The 12237-nt window shown below is 37.9% G+C and overlaps 1 protein-coding gene across 4 annotated transcripts in view; it reads left to right on the plus strand.

The window, feature by feature from the left end:
• Positions 1 to 12237, plus strand: part of NFATC1 (nuclear factor of activated T cells 1) — a 138174-nt gene that overhangs the window by 35677 nt on the left and 90260 nt on the right. For all 4 annotated transcript variants that reach the window (XM_058175265.1, XM_058175264.1, XM_058175263.1 and 1 more), the window contains exon 3: positions 2045 to 2204. In XM_058175265.1, the coding sequence (XP_058031248.1) occupies positions 2045 to 2204 (160 nt within the window). The remainder of the gene's footprint in view (positions 1 to 2044; positions 2205 to 12237) is intronic.

The raw sequence follows: 12237 nt of genomic DNA on the forward strand, positions 1-12237 counted from the left end.
CATACATACATACATATTCCTCCAAGAGGTGGGGGGGAGAAACCCATCTTATATATGAACTGGCTAAAGAATAGAAGCATCTGTTTCATAATATACAGTGATCATCACCAGGAGATATACAGCTGCTTTATATTATATAAATTATTCTGTAGTCAAGCAGGATCTCTCCAGATAATTATCCAGGAATGTTTCAAATGACGGCATATGTAACAAAGCATTGCATGAAGTGGGATGAATCTTTGTAATTTTCCAGTTATGTTTAATAAAGAAGCCTACATCAGTCACCTATATGCAGGCTACTAAATACTAAATTCCCATGGGCCATGGGAGGAATGTAGTCATGAATTTCATCGAAAAAGGAAAGACTGCGAAAAAGATTTTGCTATAGACAGACACTGTAGCAATCAGGAGTTTGAAGAACAGGAAGGCTTGTATGCAGTGAATATAAAACCTTTGACCTATAAAACCTGAAAAAGCCGGGTGGGGGGATCTTATTATTGCAAGAAATGCCGATTCTGATAGGAGATTGCTTTTTTCTTAAATTCTTTTTAGAGAATGAGTCAAAGTATTTCTGTGATGAGAGACCAAACTTTCTTAATTGTGACTTCTTGGTTATGGGGTGTATATATATATGGAGTATAAGTATCCTTACTTATACTGGTTAGCTTAGACATGGCTACCTATGCAGATTTTGAACAAAATTGAAGATTTTTTTAACAATGGTAACTGATCAAATGACTGTGAATCCATCTTCCTACAATCTTGACATAGCATAGTCCTTGCTAGCAGATAGACATATGTTTGCACTTGAATAAATGCGCATAGAAACATCATTCAGATCTTGATCAATGTAGCAAGCTTGGGAACAGTATAAGTAATATTGAACTGTGCTTAGAACATCCACTGAAAAATCCAACTAATATTCCATGGCGTTTTGTTGTGTATATTCACTGTTAGCCATATATTAAGAGGGGATCTTCTGTGAAAGCTTTCTAGTCTTGCACTACTGTATAGTATCTTGAAAATCATGTAAAACTAAAATGGAGAATCTGTGGCCCTTCTGATGTTGGTGAATTATATCTACCAACATTCTCCACCATTGATGTGCTGGTTGTTTGGTTAAAACCACTTTTCCAGCTATAACTGGAAAACTGAAAACCTCTACCCATCCACCCAACAGATAGATTCATTAAGATACCCATGCAAATGAGTAGAGAATTATTATTAACTGAAGTCAATCAGTATTTGGCTTCCCTAAGAAAGGAAACTCAAATTTGTTCTGGCAAATTAAAATTAAAATTGACCTACAATTTAATTTAAACCATTTAAATTTTCATTTAAGTTATCATTCTCATTGGATTTAAAGTTTCTCCTTTATATTACATAAAATATAATAATTGGGCAACCATCCAGGAGCCCCATCGAACCTGTGTGTCTTCTGTCTGACCCTCAGCTTGCAAAATGTATATTCTTGCTTGGTAATAAACAAAATGATAGTGTTAATGGAAAGAGATCTTTCGCTGGGTCAATTTGTGGGGCTGATTGGGATTTTCAAAAATTGTTAGTGGAAGAATTTTTATTGCTGACAAGTTTGTTCAAAAGGTGAAGCTTATTGAATACAAATTGAAGGAACTGAAGTACTGATATTCCCAAAAGGCTATTTCTGCACAAAATTGAATTTTAGGGGGGTGGTATTTTTCCACATCTTACAATCCACCTTTATCTATTATGATTAATGGGTTGATGTCTTAATGTATTGCATTTTTAATTCTTTTTAATCCAAGCTTAAAATGTTTTCCATTTTGTTTAAGCATCTGATAGCATTTGGCCTATCTAATCTGTGTCATCCATAAATCTTCATAAAATAACCATTACCTTTTAAATTACTTATGTCATACCATTATCTCCATTGATGAAATTTTAAATGTAAGATGGTGACGGATGATCTGCTAAAAGTGGCCTCTAAAGTAATAGTGCCAGATTCTTGTGGTTTATGATAGCAGAACGGTTGTTAATATTTAATTCTTACTGTTCTCTATTATAGCCCATCTCTGCCTGCCTTGGATTGGCAGTTGCCATCTCACTCAGGACCTTATGAACTTCGGATTGAAGTGCAGCCGAAGTCCCATCACCGAGCCCATTATGAGACGGAAGGGAGTCGAGGAGCTGTCAAGGCGTCTGCTGGGGGACATCCAGTGGTGCAGGTAATAGCATTATTCTTGGCAGCGTGTGTATTTCTTTTAAAACCAACATCCTTAATAAGGCAAGTAAAATGACCTTATATTGAATGTAAGTATGTACTCTGTTTTGGTGGATGGAAAAAGGCTTACTTGTTCGACCAAGGGCTGCAGAGGCCTGAATGTGCTTGATGGGTATTTTGTACTTTATGATAGCTATAGGGGTTGCTCCTGGAATTCTTCAGCATAGTATTATATGAAAGGTCTAAGTATATGACCAACTTCTATGGTGCCAATTCAGTGCAGAATCTGTTGTTTCCTTGTTGTATGTTGAACTAGCTTGCTACTGTGAATGAATGGCATTGTTATGGAGGAGGTGCAGTTTTCATCTGAGGCTTGGGGTTCCAAGAAACTAGCCAAGGGACTCATCACACCTTATAATTCAATGCAAGTAAACTAGTCTATAAAGGAGTACCCCGTTTCATTATGATAATATGCAGAAACATTCCCAGCAAAAACACTGTGGTGCTTGCATACTGGAAGTTTAAGAAATCCAGATCTAGATATGTATCCCTAACTGATTATTATGTGGTTGTATATCTGATATAAGAGTTCCACTGTAATGAGCTATTACTTCAAATCAACCCATCTGCTGGCTTTAATCCAAAATTTAATGGCCAATAAAAGCAAACATAAAATGCATTGACTTATCAATGTTAATTTTATTTATCCACGGCTTCATATGTTTCTTTATTGTCATAACTACTAACCCAAGTTGAACTATAAAGTAAGGCATCAGGCTAGAAACCAGGACAGGGTGTGTTTTAGTTCTATCTTAGATATGAAAGACCAGCTGTGTGACTTTGGGCACCCTCAACCCAGCTTTCCTTACAGGGTTCTTGTTGTAGGGAAAAGAAAGGGGCATGAAAGAGTATTAGGTATATTCACAGCCTAATTAAAAAAACAATAATAAAGGTGGGATGTGTGTGTGCGCATGTATGCGTGTGTATTTGTGTATGTGTGTGTATGTATGTGGTGGGTTTCTTTCGGTTTGGGTGGCGGGAAGAGGCTCCGCCAACCCACCCAGAGGTCATCAATAACGCTCTCCGCATGCGCTCACAAAGCAAGTGCATGCATTTGCACGCTACTGATAGTATACACACACACACACACGCACCAGATTGCTTCGATAGAAAAACCCCCCACTTTATTTTTATACACACACACACACATAAATAACGAGAGGCAAAGTTCTTTATATTAGATTCTCTCGAATTTTTAACTGTAGATTCATTTCTGCCTGTTTCACACACACACACACACACACACACACACACACACAAAAGCATTCTTCCTGCTTCTCCATTGTACATATTTGAATATGTTCTTTTGCATATGCTATTTGCAAGTGATATCCTTCTGATACATTTTGTACCTTCTGAAATACGTGCATGTTTAATTACAATATTTTCAATATACTGATATCTGTATCCATGCTTTGAATTGCAAAGCATAATATTGAACATAAACTTTTGAAAAGTATTCATTTCTCTGTATAAATGCATTTTGGCTCCTTGAAAAGATTAATAGGAATCGGAGCAGATCATAAAAAACAGAATTGAACAAAAAAAAAATCTCCTCCATCCCAAATTCTATGGTGATATCCTCCTGATAGAATTTCCTCCTCATAAATATCCATTGAACATATATTTCATTATACTTTGATGTAAATATAATTTATTATTTTTGTTCCCTTTGGTTTAAAATAGAGAGTTGTATTTTTGAACATTGCTAATTTTTGTGCGTGTTGAAAGCTTCATCACCTGAAAGCAATTTAAAATTCTAAATTCAAGGGAGACATCTAGCAAAAATTGTCCCAGTCACTTTGATTTTACTAATATATTAGCATGAAGTACTCTTAGCAGGGTTCCCTGTTACAACTGCTTCTCTTCCTGTCTCAAACTATTGCTCTTTATTTTACACATGATATTTAAAGTGAAATTTATACAGTGCACTTGTTCCTTAGGATATATTTTGCTAACTGCCTAGTGTGAGGAAATATACTGTAGATGGGAAGCGTGAATTCACAATAGCCAATTTGACATTTAAAATTTCCACTCAGTGACTGGAAAAAAACAAAATGCAGTGCCAACATTTAATTGAGTTGAATGTATCCAGGAACCACCCCCTTCTCTGCAATCTCTTTCTACAGTGTATGGAAATAAAATAAAACGTGATGCATGTTGTATTTAGATAGAATTGTGGAAAAGGAAAAAGGGAAATGTCAGAAGGAAAAAAGGAAAGCAAAATCCTGATCAGTGGAATGATGCAGAACTTCCTCCTCTTTTTTATTCCGAGCGACACTTGTTTTGTGTGAAATATAACAGGATTTTGAAGGCTTCCCCTCCACACCTGCCCCTTGTACTTTTTGCCTATATGGCAGGCTTGTCCTGTACTAGTGAATACAGGTGGTCCTCAGCTTATGACCACAACTGAGCTCAAAATTTATGTTGTTAAGTGAGACATTTGTTAAGCAGGTTTTGCCCCATTTTACGACCTTTCTTGCCTCTATTGTTAAGTGACTCACTGCATTTGATAAGTCAGTTAACCCGGTTGTTAAGTGTATATGGCTTCCCCATTGACTTTGCTTGTCAGAAGGTTGCACACATGATCCTGGGACACTGCATTTGTCATAAACACATGTCAATTGCCAAGCATCTGAATTTTGATCACATGATCATGGGGATGCTGCAAACGTCACGACTGTGAAAAACAGTCTTAAGTCATGTTTTTCAGTGTCATTGTAACTTGGAATGGTCACTAAACAAACTGCTGTCAGTCAAGGACTACCTGTAGTATCTGAACATTCACACTGTCTAGAGATGTGCCAGGCCAGGGGCGTAACCAGGTTGGCCCAGCTTATATGTAAAATTAAGCCCCTCAAGGAATAGAAACAGGCAGGCAGACCTTGTAGTGCATGCCACTGTGGGCATTTTCTGAAAAAAATAAGAAATCTGTAAACTGTCAAAGAGCAAAATATCCCAGATGAGGTGGTACCAAGACAGGGGCTGAGCAAAGAACTTAGCAGAACACAACAAATACAGTGTTTTTCCTTCTGAAATATTATCAAAGTATAGTCTATAGAGTTTGAAAGAAACCATTGGACAAAGACATTCCAGTCACAGCAGTGGTGATGATATCAAGCTCCCCACAACCGTGTTACAAGAAGAAAACAATCTAACCATGACAATAGATCAGGGCTGTATCATCATGGATAAAGAGTGCGTTTATGACTTTCCCTACATTCATTTTATGAGTGAATATTAAAAAAAAATCATCAGAAATGTACTTTAACATTGGATTGGGGAGGTGTTAAATATTACATCAGCTGTTAATACCCTTTCTTGTCTTGTCCCATATTACAACCATCCCTATTTGTTTCCCAGAGTTAATTACTGTATTGGTTCAATAATTTTCAACCTAGAAATTATTCTCCTTCATCACTCCTTTTCAATATACAGTAGTAAAATTCCGAATATGTTCTGGCTAAGCATATGTGCCTAAATATCACCCTTCTAGGTGAATTATTAGGGATGTCCAATATTCTTACTGCCGTATCAGATGGTTGTGGTACCATTATATCTACTTAAGTGGCGCACTAATTCATACTTTGTTCTTCGTTTAACTAACTACTTCTCCTTTCTGAGAATCATTGTACCCCAGTAGCACTGTGATGACTATCATCTGCTTACATGGAGGCACCTTTGGTGCGTTGTACTTCAGAGTGAAAGTACAAGAAGTCACCTACACATTTTTTTGTAGTTTCATACTCCTACACGTTTGCTCTTCACTTGTTTGAGTGTTTGGCTACCATAGCAGCCTCCAGTTATCACAAGGATTTCTAAATGCTTGAAGAGTGAGATGAGCTGACACACCTAGAAAGTGCTAAAAATGTTTGAGAAGAGTAGCTAATCAAAGGTGGTGGTTAATTGGCCTGGTGAGGTAATACTTGGCAAAGTACTTCATGCCTTGTCCTATAAAGCAGTGTTACTAAACATAATCCTCTTCAGATATTCAGTTCTTTCCTCCGTGTTATTTCAAAGGAGGAAAAAGATCCTTCTGTTCTGGGAATTTAAGATTTGGGGTTTCAAATCCTGCCCTCCCACTAACATCCTGTGCAGCCTGAGGCGACTCATTTCATTTTTCTGTTGATACGAATGTAGAAAATATTTTCATGTTCATGTACTACGAGGTTTTGTCAGCACAAGAGCACTGAGGCTTTGTACACAGGAAACAGAAGAGGAAGGAAAGGTAATCAAGGGTTAGAGCCAAAAAAAATCTCTCATTTATTCGGTGCCTAAAGAAATTTGTTTCTCAATTTGTAGGCTCTTTTTCTTAATACGGCACATTGAATGGCATGTCCACAACACACTCCTGTATACAGAAAGGAAGGGCAAGCAAGTATTATGGGTAGCAAAACTACTGAAATCTCCAGATTGTGGACCAACAAAAATGTTCTTCTCATGGCAGTAGCCCTAGATCTTGACCAGGGGATCTCCAAACTTGACAACTTTAAGACTTGTGGACTTCAATTCACAGAATTTCTCAGCCAGCTATGCTGCCATGTGCATGCTACACTCACTGCAGAGATTGGCAAACAGTGAATTGTGTGTAGTTTTGTCAATGCCCTGCAGGATAAGCTATTAACCTATGAGGAAAAAGTGGTCTTCCTCACCCATCTTTAAAATGGAGAGGTCCGCTTGCATTCAGATGTAGAGCAGATAGAATTGAAAGTGAGGAGATAGACCTAGCTGCAAATGGTTGCCAAGAAGCTGGACGGGAGTTAGGGGTTGGTTGCCAGAGGACGTGGAGGCCAAAATTATCAAGATAATGATTTGATTTGTGATTGATGCCCCACTCCTTTTAGAAATGCAATGCATGTGACACACGTAAAAAGGGGTTGGGCTTTGATCACATGAATGTGGACACCATCTTAACTGTTTATGCTCCCCCCGCAAATATTTGTCTTTAATTATGATTATAGTATGTCTATACCACTTCTTTATATAACATTGGGAAGCATGAATGAAATTGTCATCATCCATTCACCCTTGGCCACTCTATGGATCAGCGCTCTCTATGCCCTTCTGTCTCGCACTGGCTCCTTCAGATCCACCATGGTCATCCTGATGTCATATTTATAGCAGGGGTGTCAAACTTGATTTCATTTAGGGCCACATCAGGGTTACAGTATGTTTGATCTCTGGGGTGGCGTGGGGGGCATGGCCAGCTTGACATCACTCATTGAGGCTCCATTTTCGACCATGACAGCCTCCTGCAGCCCTCTGCCAGCAAAAATGGAGCCTGGGAGGGCCACGCACGGCTTGAACTCTGTTTTCACTGGCAGAGAGCTGCAGGAGGCTGTCACAGCCGAAAACAGAGCCCAGGAGGACCGCACTCAGCCCTTCCGAGCTCCATTTTCACTGGCAGAGGCACCGCAGGCCGGTCCTTTGTTGTTTCCAGGCTGGGCCCGCAGCCCAGATCTAAGCACCCTTAGGGCTGGATCCGGCCCGTGGGCTTTAAGTTTGACACCCCTGCTTTATAGTGTACAGCCAGAGCCCCTTCTTTTTCCACTGATCACTCCCAGCATGATTGACTTTTTGAGTGAATGGCACTCATGGCATGCCTCTGTTTGGTGCCTCTGTTTGATGATCTTGGCTTCAAGAGATATTTTTGGTGCGGTTCGATCTAGGCCTTTTTTGTTGATTTTTGGACCCAGGAAGACAAATTCCTTTACTATTTTGATGGTGTCATTGTTGATCTGCACTCTGACATATGTGTTTTCTACAGTTGTCATTATCTTTACTTTCTTGATGTTAAGGTGAAGCCAATTTTCTCACTTTCATATTTGACTCTTATGAAATCATAACTTGAATGAAATCCTAGCTCATAAAATGCAGAAAGGACGTGTGTTAATATTTAGATAGAACCTGTTTTATCTTCTCTCCCCAACACCACAAAAGAGACTTTGGGAAGTGACAAAAATTCATACACAAATATACACCAATTCTGATAAGTCAGTAAACTATTAAAAATACTTTCTCTATTTCTGTTTATATGTGCTTTAATTTTAAAGAAACTCATAAAGTAGCAACTGAGAAAATTAGTTATATAACCTAATTGTAAAAGATTAAAATATATGAAGATTTGTCAATGTTTGCCATTAATTATTTAAATACATGTTTGTCAAAAATTTGGATGGAATAATTTTAGTTGTGGGTATATAAGGAATTTATCTTACAATCTGTTTTATAGGCTGGGTTATTTAATATTAAAGGGCATTAGACAAGGGAAATAATTCTTGGTGAACTGAAAATATATGAGGGCGTCACTAGAGTGCACATATGCCAGCCTGCCCATCATAATGTATCTCTTTTACAAATCTCTAAAATGCCCTGTGAAAGAATCAAATTTATCTTTTTCTTGAATAAACTTGGCATCAATTCATCTGTGTTCACATGTTGCCAAGCACATAGCAGAAGGAAAAGTGATTAGTGTATACCTCCTCATTTTTGTGCACCTAGTCAGCATAACTCAACAATGAATTCAGTGAGCTCTTTCAGCATATAAGGGAATTTGAGTGACATTCTCCGAGATCAGATTTCTTTTGCCCCAGAAGCAACATGAACAACTTTTTCTTTAAGGTGTTCAGCAAATTCTAAAGAAATTTGCCACTGTCCCATTGATTGTGTCCATTGGTTTTGGGATTTGGGATATAGTGTTTTTCTCTGCTTGTGAAAATGTAACCTAGTAGCAAGCTACTCAATGCTTAATGAGGCTCAGTTCAACTTTATTTTGTTAAGTTTTTGCTATTAGGTTAGGGATGGCAAATGACGGCAACTTTATGTCCGGTGGACTTCAAGTCCCAGAATTCCTGAGCCAGCCATATGTTTGTTAAATGTTAGTAAAACGAAAATCTTTTTAGAAGCTTTACACTGGATGTTATATTGTTTTGGTAACTTTTTCTAAAAAACCAAAACTTACAACAGAAATTGGCCCATGATTTTATTTTTATTTTTAGAACACGAGGTTGAAAAGTCTTGCTGGTTAAACAATGTATTAAATCTAGTGAAAAAGATTTGATACTATAGCAGAAGGAAAAAAGGCAGTGTGTATTTTGAGACTTCATTGAAGGAGGAGGAGACAGTCTGAAACTTAACGAAGGTGTCATTGCGGGAAAGGATCTGTTCAGAATCCCTTTCATGACAAAACTTGGGCCATCCTTCAAAGAATATGGTTGAGGATGACCCTGTGTGCAAGGCAGGGATAATCAAAAAGTTATGTATATCTGCTCATAATAAATTGCTTTGCTTTTGAAAATGCAGCTGGCTTAAGAAATATATCACAGGTGAGTAGAGTATTGAAGCATAATACACAATGATTTCATATTATACATTGCAATCTCAGACACAGATACCTTAAAAAAGACTTAATAAAAAGAACCCTTCTTCCAATTTTATCCCAAAATGATGGGTTTCCATCACACACTTCTTATAACTTGCAGTTGAAAGAAAATGTTACCTTTCTAGCCAGGGGGAAATTTAAGTCTTTCATATATACTAAGAATTTAAAGAAATTGGCAAGCACCTGTTAGTCAGGTTGCAATTAATAACGTCTAGCCACAGAATTGTATTGCAGCCCAGACAAGGAGCCTATATTTAATAGCCCTTTTTCAGACAGATGGTACTTCTTAAGAATAAATTCAAGCTGAATGGCTTTCACACATCCTGCATCTGGTTAGTTAAAGCTCGCCACCAAGTAGCAGACAGATAATCAAACCTGGAAAAGAGAATAGCTTGGCAGATGTTTTATGAATATTATTGCTGTCATAAATCTGATAAAAGAGTATGGCTGCGTACTTTTTGGGGTGAGAAGTTTTAATACCTCACATAAAGCTATCCTCTTAGAATTGTTACACAACCACATCACTTTAAGGTAGCTTTCTACCCTTCCCTAAGGATTTTTTTCAGGAAATCCTCACAATGCTGTCAGTGCTGAGGATTGTCGTTGAGATATCTGCGTAGACATGAGAGATTTGAGTGTAATGTTGATCAAAGTTAGATCATCACCTATGCCATGGGGTGTGCCTCAAGTCTCTAGTTTCTTTCCCTTCATATTTAACATAAGCCACTGGGAGACGGCATCCGGTGGTATGGGGTTCAGTATCATTAGTATGCTTGCTGATGGTACCCAATTATACATCTCTACTCCATGTTTGGAGGAGATAAAGTGGCGGGGGAAAGAAAGCAGCTGTGAATCAACCCTAACACGGTGGAGTAGTTATGGGTTGTTAGTTATAGATTTGAGCAGTTATGAGCTGAAAAGGCTAATGGTCTCCAGCAAAGCAACGGGAAGAATAAGCTAGAACGAACAAAACAAGCCAGCCACATAGTCGACGTGTGTAATTTTTATCCAAGCTTGAAAATATACATTTTTATAATTCAGCTTTAGTATGATCCTTTTTCTGTTTGTCTCGCTGTTAAACATTTTATCCCCAAAATAAAAGTTGTGGTATTTTTACAAAACTGGCTCATCTTTTTCTTAATTTCTTGGTTGTTGTTGTTGTTTTGCATTTTAATCAGGATTTATTTATTTTCCTCTTGAGGTAAGTTGCTGGGGATACAGTATGGATGTCTGGGAAAAACATGGAATTGACAGGATATAGTTAGGAATGGATAGGAATTGGGAGGATGTTTGCTGTGCCTATTTTAAATGTAACTATAGCCAGAATATATATACAGATATATAGAAATGTTGCAAGAGAAACTTAACTTCTGCTACAGTGTGTACCTTGACCAGTAGGAAAAGTTTCACCTGCTTATTTTTTGTGTGAGGTGCTACTCTTAAAGGTATACCAGCAGGCCTGCCAAAACCAAAAGCCAACAACTCTAGAAGATTGAGAATGTCTTTGTGAGAGCCAAAGTTGTGGGTGGAAGGTTTGGGCATGTTTCAGAACCATTTATTATATTGCAAGAACTGATAGTATTATTAGGTAGGGTGGGGCTGGTAGGAGAAGACGGGAGTGACTGATGGAAATGGGAAGTGTGCATTATTATGCATGCAGGCACACAAATGCAACAAAATGGCATTGGGCAAATAGAGCTGTGGATATATACAGGAGGGTATGGATCAGATCTATGATTTCCCATGCTTGCTTCATTCTTTTTGGTGCTTCTGGACTTTTTCATTGGATTTCATCAATGTGTTTTTTACTCTAATATGCCACTCTAGGAAATTTTATGAATAAAAACCGTGATGGCAAAGTTATAAATAGCAGATAATTATCAGTGCTACAGATATTTGGGTACGATCTTTGTTTGATCAAATTGCTTTTACTGGTACTCAGTTTTCCTGAAAATTTCACACATGGTTGCAGAAAATAGAGCAACTTTATATATTGAAAGGGACTGACAGTACAAAGTACTGTAAGAAAACAAAGTTGACCTGTATCACCTAACAACCTTGTGAGGAATGGAGAAACCAGAACACGTTAGAACAACCACAAAGAAAGATACAGTCAAGAGACTCAGTTTGTCCATAGTGGCAAGATCTTGGAGCATTGTTTCTCAACCTTATCAAGTTTAAGATGTGTCAACTTTAATTCCCAGAATTCTCCGGCTTGCATACTGGCTGGGGAATTCTGGGGATTGAACCCCACACATCTTAAAGTTGTCCAAATAGAGAAACATTGGCTTGGAGGTTTTGAATATGGGATCTTCCTGTATCAGAACAGCTGAAAGAAGAGTATTACTATGTACTATGTCAGCCCCCTTCTGTGTTTTAGGACATGTAGTAGTGTGAGATAGGCTGCAAATGTGGTTGTCAGCAACAACAATAACAACAAGATTAGGAGATCCCTGCCTGTGATTTTCTGTTCAAAAAGACATCTAGCCTACTCAATGCCTGGAATCATAGGCAGAAGATAGTCCCAATGTTCAATTTCAAAAAATGTTTACAAATGATTGTATCACCTACTTGAATGGCACTTTTTGCATTCCAG

Source organism: Ahaetulla prasina, chromosome 3 (genome assembly GCF_028640845.1).
Source record: "Ahaetulla prasina isolate Xishuangbanna chromosome 3, ASM2864084v1, whole genome shotgun sequence".
Taxonomy (NCBI): Eukaryota; Metazoa; Chordata; class Lepidosauria; order Squamata; family Colubridae; genus Ahaetulla; species Ahaetulla prasina.